At 40.0% G+C, this 24,974-nt stretch overlaps 1 protein-coding gene across 4 annotated transcripts in view; it reads right to left on the reverse strand.

Annotated features, from left to right (window-relative positions):
• The window catches only part of MCC (MCC regulator of WNT signaling pathway), a 1,086,108-nt gene that overhangs the window by 22,152 nt on the left and 1,038,982 nt on the right, over window positions 1-24,974 (reverse strand). For all 4 annotated transcript variants that reach the window (XM_053701549.1, XM_053701547.1, XM_053701550.1 and 1 more), the window contains 2 exons: window positions 16,524-16,730; window positions 15,570-15,661 (listed from right to left, as the gene is read on the reverse strand). In XM_053701549.1, coding sequence (XP_053557524.1) covers window positions 15,570-15,661; window positions 16,524-16,730 — 299 coding nt within the window. The remainder of the gene's footprint in view (window positions 1-15,569; window positions 15,662-16,523; window positions 16,731-24,974) is intronic.

Raw genomic sequence — 24,974 nt, forward strand, 5'->3', positions numbered from 1 at the left:
TACAACTCACACAAACATACAAAGCACACATTCATACAACACACACAAACACTCATACAAACATACACACCACACACATTCATACAAACACACACTCACACCACACACAAACACTCATACAAACATACACACACACTCATACAACACACACACTCGTACAACTCTCACACACATACAACACACACACACTCATACAACACACACAACACAGACTCTCATACAAACATACACACACCACACACACACACTACATACCACACACTCATACAACACACACAAACACATACAACACAGATTCTCATACAAACATACACACACACACCACACACACACCACACACTCTCATACAATACACACCACACGCTCACATACAACACTCACATTCTCATACAACACACACTCTCATACAACTCACACACACACTCATACAACACACACTTTCATACAAACATACACACACCACATACCACACACTCTCATACAAACATACACACACCACACACTCTAATACAACACACACCACACGCTCACATACAACACATACACACCACACAAACTCATATAACACACACTACACCCTCTCATATAACACACACATAGATAATATTATGCTCACTTCCATGGAGTTATTTATGAGTCAGCACTGAATGCCTTAAATTTAAGTCTGTCAAAATAACTGAAATAAGGGGGCTGTCTGCAGAGACTTAGATACAAGGTGATCACAGAGGTAGAAAATGTATGTTTACCTGATACATTTCTTTCTTTCCGGACATGGAGAGTCCACAACGTCATTCCAATTACTAGTGGGATATTCACTCCTGGCCAGCAGGAGGAGGCAAAGAACACCCCAGCAAAGCTGTAAAGTGTCACTTCCCTTACCCATAACCCCTAGTCATTCAGCCGAATGGAAATGGAAAAGAAGATAACACAAAGGTGTAGAGGTGCCTGAGGTTTAGTAAAAAAATACTGTCTAATCTTAAGGTTAGGGTCGTGGACTCTCCACGTCCGGAAAGAAATTTATTAGCTAAGCATAATTTTATTTTCTTTCCTAAGACATGGATATTCCACAACGTCATTCCAATTACTAGTGGGAACCAATACCCAAGCTAGAGGACACGGAATGAACAGGGAGGGAGAACAAGACAGGTATACCTAAACAGAAGGCACCACCGCTTGAAGAACCTTTCTCCCAAAAGAGGCCTCAGCCAAAGCAAAAGTATAACATTTGGAAAATTTGGAAAAAGTATACAGAGAGGACCATGTTGCCGCCTTGCAAATCTGTTCCACAGAAGCTTCATTTTTAAAAAAGAAGCCCAAGAAGAGGAGACAGCCCTAGTGAAATGAGCTGTAATTCTCTCAGGAGGCTGCTGTCCAGCAGTCTCATAAGCAAAACGAATCATACTTCTCAACAAGAGGGAAAGAGAAGTAGAAGTAGCCTTCTGACCCTTACACTTTCCAGAGAAACAAACAAACAGGGCAGAAGAATGGCGAAAATCCTAAGTAGCCTGTAGGTAAAATTTGAGAGGATGCACAACATCCAAGTTATGCAACAGACGTTCCTTATGAGAAGGATTAGGACAGAGAGAAGGACATACCACATTGTGAACTTCTCTGGATAATAATCATTCTAGCCACCTTTTTAATTGTCCTTCCACATGTTGTGGTGAGATGGGTATTATATGATTGTATTTTTTATAGTGAATATGAAGTGAATATAGTGACATTTTGTATAACCTAGGGTTTGTTTGTCAATAACGTGATGTCACGGTGTTGACAGGATGGGATTTTCCTGTCAGTCTTTGATCTGATGAATATTCCGCCCAGGAGGGGCATGTTCTTCATTTAGTAAGCCAATAAGATGACCAAGTGTGGTGCTGACACACCCTTTGTATGACGTGATGTGTTTGTTATCCTTGTATATATACAAAAGAGACTTAAAAGAGACTTTAAAGAGGGGTGTGATTTTAGTGTGACATGGACACGCCCTTTGGATGACGTGATCTGCTCTCCGTGCTTGAATTGTATTTTCGGGAGGATGTTGAGCCGAGCTAAATCACCAAGATAAGAGCCATTTTATTATACACATATGAGGGTGTATGGGTTGTTGATAAGTATCCTATATGAGCTGACATGCCATTCATAAACGGGTAAGACTTCTCCAAGCCTCCATGTAACTGTGGGGGCGTATTATTGATTGGCCTATGAGGTTGCTTGTGGTGATAACCATGCTGATACACTTTAACGGTGTGTGATTGGCTGTGCTGAGGTGTGCGTCGGGCATGTGACGAGTGTCATTGGATGTTTTAGTACATTGTGACTTAGTACAGCTGAATGAAGTTATCTTTGACATTATTCCTACGTTATCACCAGCAGATCTTTTGCCGGGGGTTGAACAACACTGTATTATAACACATAATATATCACATATAATTTACTATGATAATCAATAGCCACAAATGTAGCCACCAATCAGCAAGCGCTACCCAGGGTGCTGAACAAAAAATGAGTTGGCTCCAAAGCTTACATTCCTGCTTTTTCAAATAAAGATATCACAAGAACAAAAGACAAACTGATTAATAGGAGTAAATTAGAAAGGTACTTAAAAAATTGCATGCTCTGTCTGAATCATGATAGAAAAAATTTGGGTTTAACATCCCTTTAAAACAAGTCAAGTTGCATTCTAGGTAATGAATAGATAGCATACACATCTCCAGTAGTTGCACCTGAATGACCAAATTAAATCCTGCTCATGGATTTTTTAATTATTATTTTTAATGTTGCTTTAAATTCTTGAGAGACCAGTGAAACATGCAAGAAAAATCAATTACTGAGAAGTACTTTAACAACATGGAACAGGTTACAAAGAAATGACCTTATTAACTGTGCAGAACCCTAATTACCTTTTGTGCAATTAATACCTATTTGCAAAGGGTCATTTTATATAATGTATGAATGGTTGTGCAGTTTTATGATTCCTGTTTGAGAAAATGGTAACTATAAAACAGCTGTGTAAAATAGATAGTGCTGCAGTATTGTGCAATGTGCTTAAGTCTTGTTTGGGTGAATGACAATAATATGATACGATATGGCCATAAGTATGTGGACAACTGATCGTCACATCTATATGAGCTTGCTGGACATCCCATTCCAAAACTATGAGTATTAATATGGATTTGGTTCCTCATTTGCAGTTAGAACAGCTGTCACTCTTCTGGGAAAGCTTTCCACAAGATTTTGTAGTGAGTCTATTGGAATTTGTGCCCATTCAGACAAAAGAGCATTTGTGAGGTCAGGCAAGAATGTCGGACATGAAGGTCTGGTTCGTAATCTGTGTTCCAATTAATCCCACAAGTGTTCAATGGGGTTGAGGTCAGGGCTCTGTGCAGGCTACTTGATTTCCTCCACACTAAACTCATCAAACCATGTCTTCATGGGCTTCATATTGTGCCCAGGGACACAGTCATTCTGTAAAGGGCCTTCCTCAAACTGTTGCTACAGAGTTGGAGCCAAATTGTCTAACATGTGACCTTGAAAAACAGCCCCAGACCATTATCCCTACTCCACCAAACTTTAAAGTAGGCACTGCATTCCGGTAAGTTGTGTTCTCCTGGCACCCAGAACACCCAGAACCTTCCATAAGACTGCCAGATAGTGAACCGTGATTCATCACTCCAGATAACACATTTCCACTGCTCCAGAGTCCAGTGACGCTTTACACCATTCCATCTGGCGCTTGTCATTGTGCATGTTGATATGCTTCCGACCTCAGTTCTTGTGCTGAAATTGGTTTTAGAGGCATTTTGGAGCTCTGTAGTGCAACAGATTATTTTTTTTTTTATTCAATACATTTTTTATTGGGTTTACAAATTTCACAGCATGACATCAAAAAATCCAGTTTAACATAATAATCAGAAAAAAAAAAAGTTGAATGGATATCATAAACCAACCCAACAATTTTAACATTTTTTGAAAAGTAACAAGTTTCAAAGATATATTGACTGGTAACAAATAATAGGGTAAAGGAAAGGAGGAAGGGAAAGAAAAGGGACTTTCCATACTGATCCCATCTGTACTTAGAAATATAGAGCAAAAATATGCCCATACCCAACCTGTTCTAAGGAGATAGCCGTTACAGTGAGATAGTCAGTCCTAACACTAAGGTCAAATAGTTAATTACTGGTAGGTTCATCAGTAATGTGGCCCATGTCATAAAGCCCTTGCTCCCAGAGGAAGAGCATGTCAGTGATAAAATCTCATTTGCCAATATAGTAGTAATACTTCCAAGAGTTAAGGTGTGTTCCACCTCAGATATCCACTGTGCATGTGTAGGGATCGTTTGGGTCTTCCAGAGTCTCAGTATTAGCCTTTTTGCACAAGCCAACATTAATTGAAGTAATTCTATACCGTATGCACAGTGGAGTGGTGGAAGGAGATTAAGGAGAATGAGACCAGGGTTAAGAGTTATATGTGAGCCTACGATTTTATTGATACTGTATTCTAGATGTGACCAGAAGTCAAAGATGAGTGGACAATTCCACCAGATGTGGGTCATAGTCCCTATACCTCCACATCGCCTCCAACAAGTAGGCAAATCGGTTGGGTGTATATGTCTGAGACAATGCGGTGACAGGTACCAACGGGCTAGTATTTTGTAGTTCAATTCAGATATAAGCAATGAAGTAGAAGCTGAGTGAGACGCCCTGAAGCAGAGCTTCCAGTCGTCGTCGCTAACATTTTCTAGTATTTCTGTATTCCATTTCAGTAGGTATGTAGGTCGCTGAGCAGGAAAAGACCCTTTGAGCATTTTATACATTACTGAGAGATGTGCTCTCTTGATTTCAGGATTTGTGCATATCCGCTCAAACACCGTTAATGGTCTCAGAATATTACGTTTGTGTGTGCTGTTGTTAAGTGCATGTCTAATCTGTAGGTACGAATACCAGTTGTGGAAGGGAGGGCCCAGGTCATTCTTTAATAATACTCTATCTTTGATCACCCCGGAGTCTAGCATTACATAAATAGGCAGGTTTTGTAAATATTCTGTGACATTCGTATGAGTGAGAGAGGTATGTTGTAGGAAAATCTGGTTGTTCAGAAGCGGGGTTAGGGCGGAAACTGAGGTGGAGATTCCTTTAATATGTGTATTTACATAGTCCCACATGTCAAGAGTAGCTTTAACATAGTTGTTCTGGTATGCTAAGAGTGGTCTATGGTTTTTAGGAAGCCATGCGATATCTCTCAACATGGACCCACAGAGTAGTAGAATGGGAATGGTTCCAAGAGATCACCCTGGCCAAATGTACAGCCCTATAGTAATTCAGAAGGTGCGGGACATTAAGTCCCCCATCATCCTTGTTTAGATAAAGAGTGTCTTTATAAGACCAGATAAATGAATTGAGCATTCTCTGCTGAATACGTAGGTACGAGTCAGGCAGGGCCATCGGCAATGTCTGGAAAAGATATAAATACTTTGGTACTATCATCATTTTTATAGTATTTATCCTTCCCATCAAGGACAGGTGCCCCTGCCTATGCCAGCCCTCAAGAAGAACCTTCACTGAGCGTTGAAGATTAATATAATTAGCTTGGTAGAGGTCCTGGTTATTTTTGGGAATCGTTAGGCCTAAATACCTAAGTTTATCAGTTATCCTAAATGCAGTATGATGCTTTATAAAGTCAACATCTTGTGGAGGTGTATTTAGTAGCATTATTACCGATTTCCCCATGTTAATGGAAAAGTTAGAAACTTGTCCATAGGCTTCCAGAGTCTGTATCAGGGCAGGGTGGGTAGTAGAGGGAGATCGAAGGGAGAGGATCACATCATCCGCGAACAACAGGCATTTTTGGGTAATGTGTTTATATTGTATACCAAGGATATCTGCGTTTTCTCTGATTTTTGTGGCCAAGATCTCAATTGTTATAGCAAATAATAGCGGTGACAATGGGCAGCCCTGACGGGTGCCATTTGTTATGGAGAAAGATTGTGAAACAGTGCCGTTTACCTGAACCCTTGCTTGGGGCCTTGAATATAGTGACTGTCAAAGGCCTTCTCTGTGTCAGTTGATAGGAGAGTGAGGGGGGTCTTATTATCATGTGAGGCCTGCAAAGAATGCAGAATTCTAATAGTATTGTCTTTTGCCTCCCTCCCTTCAACAAATCCCACCTGACCCGGGTGTATAATATTTGGTAAGATGGTATTCATATGATTTGCAAGTATTTTAGAATAAATCTTAATATCAATATTTAACAGCGAAATAGGTCTGTAGTTTCCCGCCTGGGTGTCCGGTTTATCAGCCTTCAGAATAACCGTAATGAGGGCTTCTAGTAGGGATTGAGAAAATGCCTCACCTTTTTCTATTGAAGTAAATAAGGTATTTAGTGGTGGACCTAATTGTGATTGGAGCAACTGATAAAATTTAGCCGTTAGACCATCCAGACCAGGGGACTTGCCATTTGGTAGCGCTTTAATAGTAGTAATAATTTCTTGGAGGGTTATAGGAGAATCCAGGGATTGTCTGTCCTCATCTGTAATTTTCGGAGTAACTAAAGTGTCTAGGTACATCTCTATACTACGGAGTTTGTCATGGGACATATTAGGATTAAGATTATAGAGTTTGCAGAAATATATGAAAAAAAGTATCCACAGTGTCCTCATTTTTGCTAGCTAATCTACCTGATGGGTGTGAAATGGATCTAATGAAATAAGTGTATCTTTGTTTTTTAAGTGACCTAGCCAGTAGACGACCTGCCTTATTACTTTCGGCAAAGAATTTTGCTTTTGAAGTAAGAGCTCTCAAATGTGCGTTTTGAGTCAAGTACTTGTTGAGATTGTCTCTCGCTAAGGATAGATTCAGAAGTTTTTGAGTGGAGGCCGGGTCTGCCTTGTGTCTGCTGCATTTAATGTAGCATTTATACGCCTCCCAATTGTTCACAGCAGATGTGTCCTCAGGTTTATTAATTAGAAAGTATTCATCAGATGCCTTGATCAACTCCTCTAGTGTGTCTTGATTTGTTAAGATAGAATCATTGAGTCTCCAATTTAGAGTGTTTCTAGGCCTAGTAGACCAATGTAAAGAAGAAAGGACCATACTATGGTCAGACCAAGGTGTATGTGATATTTTGGACTGAACTAAGTTAGTTAAAAATGCCTGATTACACATTATATAATCTAACCGAAAGTATGAGTGTTGGGGGTGAGAGAAGAATGTATAATCTCTCTGTGTGGGATGGGCTATTCTCCAGGTGTCAAACAAAGAGATAGAGTGCAATGCGGCACAGTTAGCTTTCAGCAAATTATTACGAAGGTATGATTTCCCTGTGGAAGTATCCAGAACAGGGTTCATGGTGAAATTGAAATCACCACCTTGTATGACTGGACCCTTGGAAATATCTAATATTGTCTTATTTACTGATTTATAGAAAAAGAGTGTGGGCCTAATTGATGCGTAAACATTAGCTAAAGTAATCGGACTACCATAGCAGAGCCTAACCAAAATCAAGAGTCTACCCTCCTTGTCAGAGTATTTCTGTAGGAGTTCAAATGAGACATTTTGTCTAATAGATATGCAGACGCCGTTCTTCCTATTTGGTTCTGAACTAAAGAAGTGTTTATCATAGTACCTTGTAGCTAACTGGGGTTCATTGCGTTTCCTAAAATGAGTCTCCTGTATCATGATTACATCAATGGTTTTTTTGTGGAAATCATAATATGCTATTGAGCGCTTCTCAGCTGATAGAAATCCTTTTACGTTTTGGCTTGCAACTGTTAAGGTGCTCATATCAAAGTCTAAAGTCACAAAGTCAGAGTCGAGAGTTACTTGTTTCTACTATGAGGGTTGTGTATATACAGATGGAAACAGGACTGTCAGTATGAGTGGTCGAAAAAGGGCGGGTAACAGTGAATTTAAGGGAAAGGAAAGAGTGTTAGAAGGGAAGATAGGAATGTAATCTAATAGACAATATGTGTTAAGTGGTAGCAGTCTAATCCTCCCAAGGAGGCAGGGAAGAATAATCCAAAATTACAAATAATATCAGACTTACAAAACGTACAACACAAGGGGCAAGTTAACAAACCAGGTACATACATAGATCAATATGTTGTTCAGCCATATATGATTTAGCCATGTTCATTCGCTCCACACCGCCCAAGTCCCACAGGTAGCAGGACTTGAGTAACATCTATGTCCACTATAAAGTGGGCGGTACAGACCGGAGGCACAGTGGCTTATGTCTCTAAATAACAAAGGAATGACAATGGTTCCATTTTAACAGACATGCATGGATAAGTATTCTATATTATGATAAACTTTTGATGGATAATTTTAGAACATATTCTATATATCCCATTCTAGTGGGAGATTTTGTGAATGCTGCATTGTATCTTTAGTCGGAGACGAAATGCCCATCGTAGTGCAAAACTTGTCATAATTGCATGATATTCACACCGATTACAATTTTTTTGTAGCAATTACTGAAGTAGGGAATCCCTATCTATAAGGGATTTTTAACTGTCTCAGATAAAGAGTTAAGACAGAAAAGTCTCTCCGCTTTTGTAAGGTTCTCATGAATAGGTCCTGAAAAATTTGTATGCGGCTGCCCTGGTACATCACGGCCTGTTGTTTTCTAGCTAGGTTGTATATATCTTCACGGTGATGATAATTCTGGAAACGTACAATAATGTCTCTGGGTGGGAGATCTGCAGCTGGTTTTGGGCGCAAGGACCTATGGGCTCTGTCCAGGGTGATGTTAGACAATTCCATATCGGCTGCGCCCGCCATCGCCATAAAAAGTCCTTGTAGAAAGTCTTGTAGTTCATTGTTCAGTACGATCTCTGGTACACCTCGAAACCGCAAATTATTGCGTCTAGTGCGGTTTTCGAGATCGTCTAATTTATCCTCTAGGTCTACAAAATGCTGTTGCTGATGTGTCACCTTGGAAGATAATTCTGCCATCTTTTGGGAAAGCACATACTCATGTTCTTCCAATGAATCGACTCTGCGACCCAAATCATTAAAGGGACACTCAGGTTAAATTAAATTTTCATGATTCAGATACAGCATGTAATTTTAAACAACTTTCCAATTTACTTCCATTAAAAAAAAAATGTGCACAGTCTTTTATATTTACAATTTTTGAGTCACCAGATCCTACTGAGCATGTGCAAGAATTCACAGAGTATACGTATATGCATTTGTGATTGGCTGATTGCTATCACATGGTACAAGGGGAGTGGAAATATACATAACTTTGAAATTTGTTATAAAAAAATCTACTACTCATTTGAAGTTCAGACTAAGTGCTATTGCATTGTCGTGTTATCTTGCATTTGTTGATTATGCAAACCTAATGTGTTGACTGGTCCTTTAATGTCATTTTTTTTTTTTTATATTGTAATTTTTATTAGTTTTTTGTAACAAAAGAGTAAAAGATACAACAACTGTACGAGCCAATCGTACATCAAATGTAAGTACATCAGAACAAAAAGAGTAAGCAATACAATCATGGCGTTGATACCAAATTAAAAGGGATAACAGTATTCCAATGGGACGTAGAGTAACGTCGAGAGGGGGGATGGAGAAAGGGAGGGACGGCGAAAAGAGAGAGGAATATGCTAGGAGGCCTTTAGGGGGAGGTCATGGGAGAAGCCAGTTTAGATTTACAGAGATATGGCCAGGGGTTCTGCCAGAGTGATTGGGGGTGTACTTTAACCTAGGTGTCAAAGCTAGGGAGCCAGAGAGTGTCAAACCTGCTTTTCCAATCGGACCAGATTAGTTAGAAGGAATCAGACCTACCAGAGGCATAATAAATGCTCTTCTCCATAGAGTATATGTAGGCCATAGTAGATACAATATCCGACCAGGCCGGGGGAAGAGATCTTTTCCAAGATCTCGCTATGTGAAGTTTAACTGCTGACAGGAGATAGACACTAAGGGAACCATAATGTTTGGGAAGTTTACATGTGCCTAGGTGGAATAGGGCCGTCTCGGGTGTTCTAGGTATGTTGATACCTAAGCTGGTTAGTGTAGAAAAGCATTTATGCTAGATGGGTTTGAGTCTGGGGCAGCTCCACCAAATGTGGATCATGTCACCTATATGTGAGAAGTCTCTCCAACAGGTGGGGGAAGCCCCGGGAAAAACATTTGCGAGTTGAGCTGGGACATAATACCAATGCGTGAGTACCATTATGTAGGTTTCAAGGATGGTAATGCAATGGAGGGTTTTCTTCGTCAATAAGAGCATGCCTTGCCACTCTGTGAGGGGTTTCTCGAAGTCTAACCTCCGTTCCCATTTTAGAATATGCTGGGCTTTATCATCTGGGGCAGCACCTTACATAAGGGTGTAGTGTAAGGATAGTGTAAGGATAGTGGTTTGCCCAGCCTGAGCCCCTGTTGCCATTGAGCTTCCCAAATGGTAAGTTGAAACCCCATCTTGACAGGAGGCTAATGACCCTTGAGTATTCAAACTTCATATACGGTGGGGTGGACGGGGAGACATCAAGTTGGTTGAAGGAGGAATAGGCTACTTGAGGAGAGGTAGACCAAAGGTCCGCCACTCTCGTGACACCCAGCCTAGCCCAAGCAATCGGGTGTGAATCAGGTAGGCCTGACAAGAGGCCGGCAATGGAAGTAATTGGAGACGGATGGGGAGCTACCTTAGGGTTATGTCATTAATGTCATTTTTTAGGTCTGAACATTCACTCTTTATGCAGGACTTAACTTGGTCGATTAAAGCTTCCATGGCTCTGTAGGTTATAGGAGTTTCATCACTTGCACCAGCAGCAACTGGTGACGGGCTTCTTGCGTTATCAGAGCCATCTTCCATGTCCCCTGTGGTGTTAGAGTGCAGGAAAGTGGACTCAGGCTTTTGTTTAGTTTTGTATGCCTGTTTAAAGAAGGCATTTACCACCTCCTTAGGTTTTTGCGGCGTTCTTCTCTGTGACATCTTGGTGATTCACTGGTTCTATACAACAACTGAAAAAAGGCGTATCAATAATGGCTTCTGGCCTTAGGTATAATCCTTTAGCGTATGTTCCCCACTCCCCAGGGAAATTGCTCTCACAGAGCAATCACGGAAAAGGGGAAGGAGGATATGACCCGATGCTATACCAAACAGCGGGAAATGGATGGGGGAGCGGGATTGTATGAATTATTTTAATATCGGGTATGCGCCATGGGTATTCCCCAAAAACAGAGAGTTATCAATTTTAGTTACTTCTCTTGATGTAACACAAAGGCTATGATCAAGTGAAAGCTGGTAACCTTGAGAATCCAAAAGAAGAAGAGTGGACAAACCAATGTATAACACAGTTAAAGTCCGCAGTTAGTGATAATGGCCACAGGATGCTTCTTATGAAGACAGGAATCAGAACATGAATATGATTACTGGTCTAGTACAGTGAGAGCCATTAGGTGAATAACAGAAGTTGCTGTTCAATAAAGCGTCATGGCTAATGGCGAATAAACCTTTATGGAAGTATGTCATTAGGCAGAGGAAGAAATATGGAACGCTCTACTCACTCAGCATCTCAAGTAGCTGCAGGATACATCCCAGGAGTACCACATTAAGGACAATGGCTTCACCTCTGTAGTCACTCCGATGCGAGCCGGCTTGTGAGATATGCAACTCCGGAGCGGAGCCCTGACCCTTCGGAGCGTGGTTAGGAGACCCGCTACACACTGTGGCCAGCTAGATATTGATATGACGGATAAGAGAGTTTCCAATTAGAACAGGTCTGTTACAGATTAAGCAAGTTCTGCGGCTAGTAGATTCTTCACTTTAGGGGCAGAGTATAGTACCAAAAAAGAGGGGGTATATAATGAGCGCAGGGTGAGAACACCAAGCTCCTGAAAGAACCTAAGAGTCCCTCACATAGGTCATAGCATAAAACAGGATTGGAGAAACAGGAGCGCTACAGCTAAAGGTGGATACAAAAATTTAAGTTCAATTAGAACAAACCAATATTAAATTAAATAAATGGTGATTAATAAATGTGAGAATAATTGATGTTCAACCAGATATGTAGAAAGTGGCTAGTGCCAAAATTTAATTACACATAAAACCAACACATTCAGTAAACACTATAAAAATCTAATTTAAAAAACGGACGTCTCCATTAGCTAAAAATTAGGTTGCCACCACATATAAATCTGTGAAATCGAGCCTCTGATCTGTAGGCTGAGTCTGTTCAATATAACATTAGTATTGCAAGGAAGAAGTTCAAAAAAGTAAATTTGTTTGCTAGCAAATGTAGGCTTACCACCGGGCTGTATACACCCTGTGTCCTCCGTGAGTGAAATTACAGCCGTAGCGGGATGACGTCACTTATGTGGGCGCTGTCACAGATCGGCCGTCTGATTGGTCCTGATTGCGAATCAGCTTGAGAAGGTAGTGGATGGATTCACAATGCAAAGTATCTGCTCTTAGGTGCCCAACAGCACGCAGGATACTTGTGTAGAAGAGACACTCTGTTAGGACTTCTCAACCAATTCCGAAGAGTGCCCGCAGGAGAAAGTGCTTGGTTTTGTAGAATCGGCTAAACTTGTTAGCAATTGTCCCAATCCTTACATTCAAAGTCTGTGATTAGCCAATTAGGATCACAGCGTTTTCCAAAACGGATATATGTAGCTCCAGCTACAGACAAATGAAAAGTCATTTCAAGTTACAACACATCAATGCGTTTCTCCCTATACAGGGCTTTAGCCCTGTACATGTTTATCCTTCTACAAAAAGAACACGTCACATGCAGTGATCTGAGATGTCATTGCAGAAAATGCAGCATGTCTGCAGAAAGAACAGGATACATGCAGGAATTGTTAGCGATTTAACTTTTCAGCACTGCTCCACATTAGGCTGTTAACAGAGCTGTTCTCTGGCTGCACAGTCTGTGTAAGTTTCCTTATCACAGTTCATCCAGAGCAAAGTGCTGTTTTAAGTGAACAGTGAAATATGCAGTAGTTGTTATACACACAAACACATACATACACACACACATATATATACATGTTTAGCCTTCTACTGGCACCCTGGTTGGTGCTAATTGAGTTATTAGTGAGAGTGTATATCTATCTATATATATATACATACATACATGTTTATCCTTCTACTGGCACCCTTGTTGGTGCTAATTGAGCTGTTAGTGAGAGTGTATATATATATATATATATATATATATATATATACACATATATATATATATATTCATCCACAAGTAAAAAGCACTCACCGGGTCTTAGTAGTAACAAACAAGTTTAATGTGACGTTTCGGGGTTGCCCCCGTCTTCAGACAACTTCTTACAGATAAAAACATATAACTCACCCTTTATAGCCATAACCCGCTCCCAAGTGCATCCCTGTCGATGGCGTTCCGGAAGTCAGACAGCCGCGCCGTGAATCACCGCGTCATCAGTTGTCATGGCAACCAGGGCGCCCGTCGACAGTCTCTAAGTAACAATAAAATAACAGAGAATGACAGGAGTGTGCAAAACAAAAATTCAAACAATTGTGACAGAGCTGCATAGATCGTAGCAATATTATTACCCTCTAGGCTAATGTGAATGTAACAGAAAGGGGCAGCAGGAGGCGACAGAGGGAGACTACTACTGCAACAAGAATCCAAGTGGATTTTTAATCTGGGAACCATGGCTCCACAAGGCCTCAATGTCAATTTGGACTGGCACTGCTTCCTGTGATGGACATCTTTCAAAGTCCTATTTTTTTTACATCTACTTTAGTAATCACTACTCTTACTAACATGGTTTTGTTTCTCCCCCTTTTTATTATTATTTTTCATTTATTATTTTTCATTTTTTATTTTGGAAAGTGATGTATTGTGGCCTCCTGGCCTATCATGTACATATACTGTTGCTACTATGTGCTTAACAATTGCATAGAATACATAGGAGTATCAATCCATTTATTAGACTAGTTTCCATAGATTAATATCTTTGTAATCATTTGATCTAAAAGGTGTTACTTGATCATATACAAGTGTCTTTTATGTTGTTTAATTTCTCTATCTATACAGGATAGTGGACTTACCTTTATTTTGCTAATTATAGGATTGTCCTTATCTGGAATACACGGTGTTAGGATTATATCATATCCCCGTTTAGCTCTGACACTATTGCCCGATATCCATCTAATGCCAGTTACTATCTATAATGTGGAATGAATAGCCACGCTGGGATATTAGTAAGTATCCTGGCTTGTTCATGTATATTTTTCCTGCTGCCCCTTTCTGTTACATTCACATTAGCCTAGAGGGTAATAATATTGCTACGATCTATGCAGCTCTGTCACAATTGTTTGAATTTTTGTTTTGCACACTCCTGTCATTCTATGTTATTTTATTGTTACTTAGAGACTGTCGATGGGCGTCCTGGTTGCCATGACAACCGATGACGCAGTGATTTACGGCGCGGCTGTCTGACTTCTGGAACGCCATCGACAGGGATGCACTTGGGAGCGGGTTGTGGCTATAAAGGGTGAGTTATATGTTTTTATCTGTAAGAAGTTGTCTGAAGACGGGGGCAACCCCGAAACGTCACATTAAACTTGTTTGTTACTACTAAGACCTGGTGAGTGCTTTTTACTTGTGGATGAATGTGCTATACTTTTAAATGCACCCCGGGCAGGCTGGACTGATACGCATGTAAACGGTGTTTCTGTGAGTGCTTTTACCCCTCTGGACAATATATATATATATATATATATATATATACATACATACATAGATATTTATCCTTCTACTGGCACCCTGGTTGTTGCTAATTGAGTGGTTAGTGAGAGTGCAGATCCCTATGCAGAATTTTATAAATAAATATATATATATATAGAGATAAATATTTTACAAAAAATATACAGATATATATATATATAAATATCCATTTAAAAATAAAAAACATTTTCGTCTAAATGAAGAACATAGAAATTTCTAGTAATGGGTTAGCGCGCAAACGATAAATAGATAAAGGATTTCCTTAACACACCCCATAGATGTTAGCGCTGTTGTGAAGTCCTATTAGCGCTAATGAGCAATAAAAAGTGAAAATATATCTATCAATCATAGTCACAGACATGAGAGCTCTTATGATCTTTGTATTTTCAGTACACCTGGTTACAGGGAGCGGGAAGTTGGCTTTATTTACTTTCTGAATCCTGCAGTTTCAAGCAGAAAGTACAAGGATTTCATGTCAGGCAACACGCCGGTGGCAGCTCAGTGATTTCACATCTTGAAAAAATGTTAAACATCTCAATTTGAATTGCTGACTACCTACTGTGAAGAACTGATCTAGCAGATGTCATAATTTCACTTGAAACACCATTTGTTTTCTTGCTGATTGCATTAGCTCATACAAATGGTATAACATAATATTCTGTGGTAGGATCAGATTATTCTGTGATCCGATTACCCTGCTGTCTGCAAAACAAGAGCATCTCTACTGTTAACATATTCAGTGCTGAAATGTAAACAAAGAAGGGCTTGATAGAATTATTATCACTATAATTTATTGATAGAAAGCCGACAAAAATACCCATACATAAAACATGCAAGTGCGGCTGCCACTTACCTTCGGAGGGCGCTGGTTAGTTCTGTAGAAAGTTCACCTTCATTGTAAGTTAGGAGCTCTGATAAAGGCAATGCTGAGCCCTCTATGGAATCCTATAAAAAAAATGAATAAAAATGAAAGCCGTGACATAATCATGATGAACAAATACCTGATATTAGTAGAAAGCGATTACAACCATATTGTCTTTGTGTTTGATATGCAACTCAGTTGCATTTATACCAGCAATATAAAGTCAGAGCTGAATCTTTAGCTTGGTACAAGTATTCAGTTTCCAACAGGAATATATATTTTAAAATCACATTAGAAGGAAATAGAGATTAGATGAGAGTGGCATTTTTCGCAAAGTATCTGAGTCCCAAAATCTGATTTTAAAATTTTACAGGCAGAAAAAAAATGGTGATATTTAATTTAAGTCATATCCAATCAGCTAGCAGATGCCCTCTATGTACTGAATGCATTTAATTCTACAAATCGCAGTGGCCCAGAGCTTTCCTCTACAATATAAAGCTCTTTAACTCTGAAATACTAACATATAAAGTCCTAGTATCCGGAGCATTGTAAATCTTGTTCATTGGGCTACACTGTAATATTAAAAAGCATAGAGATCGCTGGGATTTAAGCTCCCAGAACAGTATTAGAGGCTGTTAATTATCCATTTGGATGCATTTTTAAATCTGTAATGCAGTCTCCATGGTTTCAATACAAAGGTTTTAATGATTTGCCCAAAATCTTTACATCTGTCACAAATTTGTGGATTTGTTTGCTATTACGTTATCCAGTAAGTTCTCTGCCAGATGTGTCCTGCAGATAATCTACAAGAATAAAACTACCGGTGTCTACTACTCGTCTGTATTTCTTGTCATGTGAAACAGAGCCATGTGTTCTAGACCTGCTGCTTACAACTGGGTGAGAGATGGGTTCATTTACTTTACTAGAGGTTCCGCTAAAGCTCACCTTGCCTGGCTTGTCCTTGCTGCTACTACTGGTGGAGCTAAGCGATCTCATCCTCTGCTCCTTCTGTTCCTCAACCTCAGACTTGAGGTGCTCAATATGTACCAGGTACGCCTGCTCCTGGGCATCCCGGGTACTTAGCTTCAGCTCCAGCGCCTTCTTTTCCTTCTCCAGTAAATACAACTGGGCCTTGAGCTCTGCCATCTCCTCCTATTACACAAACACATCAATAAAACATTATCACTCTGCACAAAACTATAGAAAACTTTACAGACTAAAAAAAGGACAAAGCCAACAGGTATTTCATAAAAACTCTACTTGATATCAAGTGGATACACTGAGCTAGGGCAAATACAAGGGTAAGAACAAAATAATGAAAGCTTTAAATAATAAAAATAATGGAAAAAATACTGGTAGCGCTTAGTGTACACTTCAATGCACAATGTTACCTTATTGAGGGAACAGTTGAAAAAAATTAAATCAGTATGCAACCTCCTTATATAATATAAGCCAATGTGAAATATAATTGCTGTATTCCAAGCACCTCTCAAAATTGTCTTGAAAATGTATTATTGTATTTCAAGCTGAAAAAAGCATGCTATGATTGATTGCAAAACTCCTTTCTGTGATAGAATCTAAACTATTAAATATATAACTACAAATATAAAGATATAAGTGACACCCAAACGTTATATGTCAAACCACTATCCCTTTAAGTGGAACATCTACAATCCCTGTGCTAAAATGTGTTAATAGTCTGTCAGTTTCAGATAATTACATATTGCTGACAGAGTGCAATTTATAATATTCATATGTCCCACGTTTGGCTCTATCTTGGCAGTGCTATGAGTTTTTAATGTGAATCAATGAGGCCTACCTGTATTGTTACAAATATAGGCAGATGTCAGATATCATTTTAAGTGTTTAGCTGCACAAAACAGCAACATCCAATTTAGTTTTAGAAAATGTAAAGGAACATGGGGACAATGAATGCATCAGTTCAATGCATTATGTTTACTATGTAAAGTAAGACTGCTAAATAAACCTACCTAGATTACTGTATTTTGTGCAGTTGTTACCAACCCTCTACCCCACTATGACAAGAAGCAAGAGTGTGAGCATGCTTAGTATAAGTGAGCTAGATTTAAAAAATAAATTAATAATTGTAGCTATTTGGCAGCAGTGGTCCTAAATATCTGACTGTAAAGTAATGTAGTATGAAAAGCAGAGAGTATCTGCAGCGGAATCCTGCACTATATGTATGTACTTACAGGTATGTATGCAATATATATATATATATATACAGGGAGTGCAGAATTATTAGGCAAGTTGTATTTTTGAGGATTCATTTTATTATTGAACAACAACCATGTTCTCAATGAACCCAAAAAACTCATTAATATCAAATCTGAATAGTTTTGGGGGATATCTGTGTGTGCAGGTGACTATTACTGTGCATAATTATTAGGCAACTTAACAAAAAACAAATATATACCCATTTCAATTATTTATTTTTACCAGTGAAACCAATATAACATCTCAACATTCACAAATATACATTTCTGACATTCAAAAACAAAACAAAAACAAATCAGTGACCAATATAGCCACCTTTCTTTGCAAGGACACTCAAAAGCCTGCCATCCATGGATTCTGTCAGTGTTTTGATCTGTTCACCATCAACATTGCGTGCAGCAGCAACCACAGCCTCCCAGACACTGTTCAGAGAGGTGTACTGTTTTCCCTCCTTGTAAATCTCACATTTGATGATGGACCACAGGTTCTCAATGGGGTTCAGATCAGGTGAACAAGGAGGCCATGTCATTAGATTTTCTTCTTTTATACCCTTTCTTGCCAGCCACGCTGTGGAGTACTTGGACGCGTGTGATGGAGTATTGTCCTGCATGAAAATCATGTTTTTCTTGAAGGATGCAGACTTCTTCCTGTACCACTGCTTGAAGAAGGTGTCTTCCAGAAACTGGCAGTAGGACTGGGAGTTGAGCTTGACTCCATCCTCAACCCGAAAAGGCCCCATAAGCTCATCTTTGATGATACCAGCCCAAACCAGTACTCCACCTCCACCTTGCTGGCGTCTGAGTCAGACTGGAGCTCTCTGCCCTTTACCAATCCAGCCACGGGCCCATCCATCTGGCCCATCAAGACTCACTCTCATTTCATCAGTCCATAAAACCTTAGAAAAATCAGTCTTGAGATATTTCTTGGCCCAGTCTTGACGTTTCAGCTAGTGTGTCTTGTTCAGTGGTGGTCGTCTTTCAGCCTTTCTTACCTTGGCCATGTCTCCGAGTATTGCACACCTTGTGCTTTTGGGCACTCCAGTGATGTTGCAGCTCTGAAATATGGCCAAACTGGTGGCAAGTGGCATCTTGTCAGCTGCACGCTTGACTTTTCTCAGTTCATGGGCAGTTATTTTGCGCCTTGGTTTTTCCACACGCTTCTTGCGACCCTGTTGACTATTTTGAATGAAACGCTTGATTGTTCAATGATCACGCTTCAGAAGCTTTGCAATTTTAAGAGTGCTGCATCCCTCTGCAAGATATCTCACTATTTTTGACTTTTCTGAGCCTGTCAAGTCCTTCTTTTGACCCATTTTGCCAAAGGAAAGGAAGTTGCCTAATAATTATGCACACCTGATATAGGGTGTTGATGTCATTAGACCACACCCCTTCTCATTACAGAGATGCACATCACCTAATATGCTTAATTGGTAGTAGGCTTTCGAGCCTATACAGCTTGGAGTAAGACAACATGCATAAAGAGGATGATGTGGTCAAAATACTCATTTGCCTAATAATTCTGCACTCCCTGTATATATACACACACACACTAGTCCTAAAGCCCGTGTACACGGGCCATTTTTTGCAGTACAGCGGTCCCACCCCTTGCTCTCTCTCTCCCCCCCTCTCTTTTGCGCTCTCTCTCTCCCCCCTCTCTTTTGCTCTCTCTCTCTCCCCCCTCTCTTTTGCTCTCTCCCCCCTCTCTTTTGCTTTCTCTCCCCCTCTTTTGCTCTCTCTCTCCCTCTCTTTTGCTCTCTCTCTCCCTCTCTTTTGCTCTCTCTCTCCCTCTCTTTTGCTCTCTCTCTCCCTCTTTCCAATCACACTTTAAAAAGCATAGAAATTACTAAATTTAAACTTCCTGTATCAAAGAATAGAATTAATATACTATTGGTGGATTAGTTTAAAGGGCCATTATACACTCATTTTTTTCTTTGCATAAATGTTTTGTAGATGATCTATTTATAAAGCCCATAAAGTTGTTTTTTTTAAAAAAATGTATAATTTTGCTTATTTTCAGACTCCTAACCAAGCCCCAAAGTTTTATTTGAATACCGTCAGCTACCTTCTCAGCTTGCTCCTGTTTGTGTAAAGGGTCTTTTCATATGCAAAAGAAGGGGGAGGGGGAGTGTCTTATTTCCCACTTGCAGTGGGCTTTCCAGCTGCCTTTTCAACAGAGCTAAACTGAAAGTTTCTAAGTACGTTTTTAAACAGTTTTATACTGGATTTTTATATCAGTATCTGTGCATCTTATTCTTTATAGTAGTGTCTATTACATGCAGTTATATGAAAATGAGTGTATACTGTCCCTTTAAGTTTTGAATTTCCATGCTTTTTAACATTTAATTTGGAACGTAACTGTTGCATTACTGTTTTTTGGCTAAACCCACAGCAAGTAAGCGTAGTATTGAAAATTAAATATATTAAAAATTCACAATTTACAAAGCTTTGCACATAAAAAGCAGTCCAGGGATACACATTTTGAAACACATGGTGCATTGTGCAATCAATATTTCTGACCTCCTCTGGCTAATTAAGGAAAGATATAAATTATCTTGTGCTATGATCTAGCCAATGACTTCTGTATATGTGTAGTGAGTCCTTCAATTAACCAAATATTTGTGCAAGCCCAACCACTCACTATCCCCTGTAGTCATGAGGTTTTACTTAAAAGAGAAATACACAACTTGAGATTTGAATATAAAATATTTCGTTATGTTTAGTAAAACAACTATGCAATATATTTTCCTTATTTATTTTTGCCACTTTTTCATGTAATTAAAATTGTAGGTTTTCAAATTCTCAGGGTATGAAATGCACCCTGCTGACTTCTTAAAGCAAACCCTGCTACATACCTTTCCCTAAGTGGCTTTAGCAAATAAAAACAGAAAAATAATGCACTTTATACAAATATGACCACGGCTACCCTTGTTGTCTGCAGATTCAATCTCAGATTGGATCCTCCAAATAAAGCAAAAAGTGGGCGGAGTTTGGCCACTGAAAAACAATTCCTTCAGTATTCCTCTAAGAAGCACGATTCTTCCTCTTGTTATGTAATAGGGAAATGTAAGGCCTCACACACATTGCCTAAATATGTCTTCATGTAAAGGAGCTAAGTTTCAACCAAGAGATATTTGATAACAGAAGTTAATTTTTGTTTCCATGTCCCTTTAATACTAGACAGTAACTTCCTGCTATGGCTTCACCAGTAAGCTATGATTTTAGTCTCTCCAAACTAACATATCTCTTGAGTCAGATTCATGACTCTGGCATTGTCAGTTTTGCTACTGATGACAATGACACTTCTATTTCCCTTTTTCAACAATATTTAACATGGAAATGCTAACATGCAATCGCATGATTTTATATGCATTTTATAGTCATTCAGCACTACAGCAACGTCTGTAAATGCGCAGCTGTTTATCGTGTGTGTTTAACTAAGCTTCCTTCATTATTAAATCTCTAGTTTTAAGCACTTTGTCTAAGTGGTGTTTATTCAATAGCACTTAATAAACATCTTTGCTTCATTTATTGAGCATCTCATTTAATTCAGATGGTGGAAAGAAAAAAGACTTAGACAATGGTTTAAAGCTGTACGATTCTTGGGTCTAGCGGCTCACAGCTGTAGGAACATTGATCCAGCTGCAGAGAATTGTTTTGGAAATATAAGAGCAGTTTCCTGATGACGCAGCAGTGCCACTTAGCATGGCGTATTGAATAAGTACTTAAGAGAAGATGCTCACATACTTTACATTGGGATCGGCTATTCTTTTCTGTTCATTCTGGAAGATGTTGCCAAGCATTTAATTGAGGGCTTGAAAGGTATCCTATCAATGGTTCCATGACAATAGCCAGGAAACATGCTGTGATCGCAGCATCCTCAAAGACACCGCATTTTGAACTCTCAAAAGTAATAGCACATTTATTGACATAAAAGGTTTTGAGAAATAAAACTAAACTATATGTCTGCAATCCAAACTGTATAAGCCAATAAGGGCTAGATTACAAGTGGTGCACTAAATTATTGCGTGCCCGTAAATGGGCAAAGCACGATAAATAACCAGCCATTACAAGTGGCTGCTTAATGTTTTGCAAACTCCCAATAGCAAATAACGCACCGAAAATTAACCAGAGATCAGATCTATGGCTAATTTAAAAAATGTCCCCCAATATTGCTCCCAGTAGACAGTCTACAATAGAATTTGTATTGTTTTAAAAGAAAGATAATCCCTTTATTACCCATTCCCCAGTTTTGTATAACCAACACAGTTATATTAATATACTTTTTACCTCTGTGATTACCTTGTATCTAAGCATCTTCTGACAGCCCCCTGATCACATGATTTTGTATTTATTATCTATTGACTTTCATTTTAGCCAATTAGTGCAGTGTTGTGCTAGCTTAAATAACGTCCTGTGCGTGAACACATTGCTATCTATATGGCCCACATGAACTAGCAGCCTCCTGTTGTGAAAAGCAAATACAAAAGCATGCGATTAAGAGTCTGTCAATAGAGCCTTTGAAACAGGCAGAAATTTAAAGGTTTCAATGTTATAAAGTATATTAATATAACAATGTTAGTTGTGCAAAGATGGGGAATGGGTAGTAAAGGCATTATCTAACTTTTTAAACAATAACAATTTTTGTGTAAAAACAGAATTTATGTTTACCTGATAAATTACTTTCTCCAACGGTGTGTCCGGTCCACGGCGTCATCCTTACTTGTGGGATATTCTCCTCCCCAACAGGAAATGGCAAAGAGCCCAGCAAAGCTGGTCACATGATCCCTCCTAGGCTCCGCCTACCCCAGTCATTCGACCGACGTTAAGGAGGAATATTTGCATAGGAGAAACCATATGGTACCGTGGTGACTGTAGTTAAAGAAAATAAATTATCAGACCTGATTAAAAAAACCAGGGCGGGCCGTGGACCGGACACACCGTTGGAGAAAGTAATTTATCAGGTAAACATAAATTCTGTTTTCTCCAACATAGGTGTGTCCGGTCCACGGCGTCATCCTTACTTGTGGGAACCAATACCAAAGCTTTAGGACACGGATGAAGGGAGGGAGCAAATCAGGTCACCTAAATGGAAGGCACCACGGCTTGCAAAACCTTTCTCCCAAAAATAGCCTCAGAAGAAGCAAAAGTATCAAACTTGTAAAATTTGGTAAAAGTGTGCAGTGAAGACCAAGTCGCTGCCCTACATATCTGATCAACAGAAGCCTCGTTCTTGAAGGCCCATGTGGAAGCCACAGCCCTAGTGGAATGAGCTGTGATTCTTTCGGGAGGCTGCCGTCCGGCAGTCTCGTAAGCCAATCTGATGATGCTTTTAATCCAAAAAGAGAGAGAGGTAGAAGTTGCTTTTTGACCTCTCCTTTTACCAGAATAAACAACAAACAAGGAAGATGTTTGTCTAAAATCCTTTGTAGCATCTAAATAGAATTTTAGAGCGCGAACAACATCCAAATTGTGCAACAAACGTTCCTTCTTTGAAACTGGTTTCGGACACAGAGAAGGTACGATAATCTCCTGGTTAATGTTTTTGTTAGAAACAACTTTTGGAAGAAAACCAGGTTTAGTACGTAAAACCACCTTATCTGCATGGAACACCAGATAAGGAGGAGAACACTGCAGAGCAGATAATTCTGAAACTCTTCTAGCAGAAGAGATTGCAACCAAAAACAAAACTTTCCAAGATAATAACTTAATATCAACGGAATGTAAGGGTTCAAACGGAACCCCCTGAAGAACTGAAAGAACTAAATTGAGACTCCAAGGAGGAGTCAAAGGTTTGTAAACAGGCTTAATTCTAACCAGAGCCTGAACAAAGGCTTGAACATCTGGCACAGCTGCCAGCTTTTTGTGAAGTAACACAGACAAGGCAGAAATCTGTCCCTTCAGGGAACTTGCAGATAATCCTTTTTCCAATCCTTCTTGAAGGAAGGATAGAATCTTAGGAATCTTAACCTTGTCCCAAGGGAATCCTTTAGATTCACACCAACAGATATATTTTTTCCAAATTTTGTGGTAAATCTTTCTAGTTACAGGCTTTCTGGCCTGAACAAGAGTATCGATAACAGAATCTGAGAACCCTCGCTTCGATAAGATCAAGCGTTCAATCTCCAAGCAGTCAGCTGGAGTGAAACCAGGTTCGGATGTTCGAACGGACCCTGAACAAGAAGGTCTCGTCTCAAAGGTAGCTTCCAAGGTGGAGCCGATGACATATTCACCAGATCTGCATACCAAGTCCTGCGTGGCCACGCAGGAGCTATCAAGATCACCGACGCCCTCTCCTGATTGATCCTGGCTACCAGCCTGGGGATGAGAGGGAACGGCGGGAACACATAAGCTAGTTTGAAGGTCCAAGGTGCTACTAGTGCATCCACTAGAGCCGCCTTGGGATCCCTGGATCTGGACCCGTAGCAAGGAACTTTGAAGTTCTGACGAGAGGCCATCAGATCCATGTCTGGAATGCCCCACAGCTGAGTGACTTGGGCAAAGATTTCCGGATGGAGTTCCCACTCCCCCGGATGCAATGTCTGACGACTCAGAAAAACCGCTTCCCAATTTTCCACTCCTGGGATGTGGATAGCGGACAGGTGGCAGGAGTGAGACTCCGCCCATAGAATGATTTTGGTCACTTCTTCCATCGCTAGGGAACTCCTTGTTCCCCCCTGATGGTTGATGTACGCAACAGTTGTCATGTTGTCTGATTGAAACCGTATGAACTTGGCCCTCGCTAGCTGAGGCCAAGCCTTGAGAGCATTGAATATCGCTCTCAGTTCCAGAATATTTATCGGTAGAAGAGATTCTTCCCGAGACCAAAGACCCTGAGCTTTCAGGGATCCCCAGACCGCGCCCCAGCCCATCAGACTGGCGTCGGTCGTGACAATGACCCACTCTGGTCTGCGGAATGTCATCCCTTGTGACAGGTTGTCCAGGGACAGCCACCAACGGAGTGAGTCTCTGGTCCTCTGATTTACTTGTATCTTCGGAGACAAGTCTGTATAATCCCCATTCCACTGACTGAGCATGCACAGTTGTAATGGTCTTAGATGAATGCGCGCAAAAGGAACTATGTCCATAGCCGCTACCATCAACCCGATCACTTCCATGCACTGAGCTATGGAAGGAAGAGGAACGGAATGAAGTATCCGAC

Source organism: Bombina bombina, chromosome 2 (assembly GCF_027579735.1).
Source record: "Bombina bombina isolate aBomBom1 chromosome 2, aBomBom1.pri, whole genome shotgun sequence".
In the NCBI taxonomy this organism is placed as follows: Eukaryota; Metazoa; Chordata; class Amphibia; order Anura; family Bombinatoridae; genus Bombina; species Bombina bombina.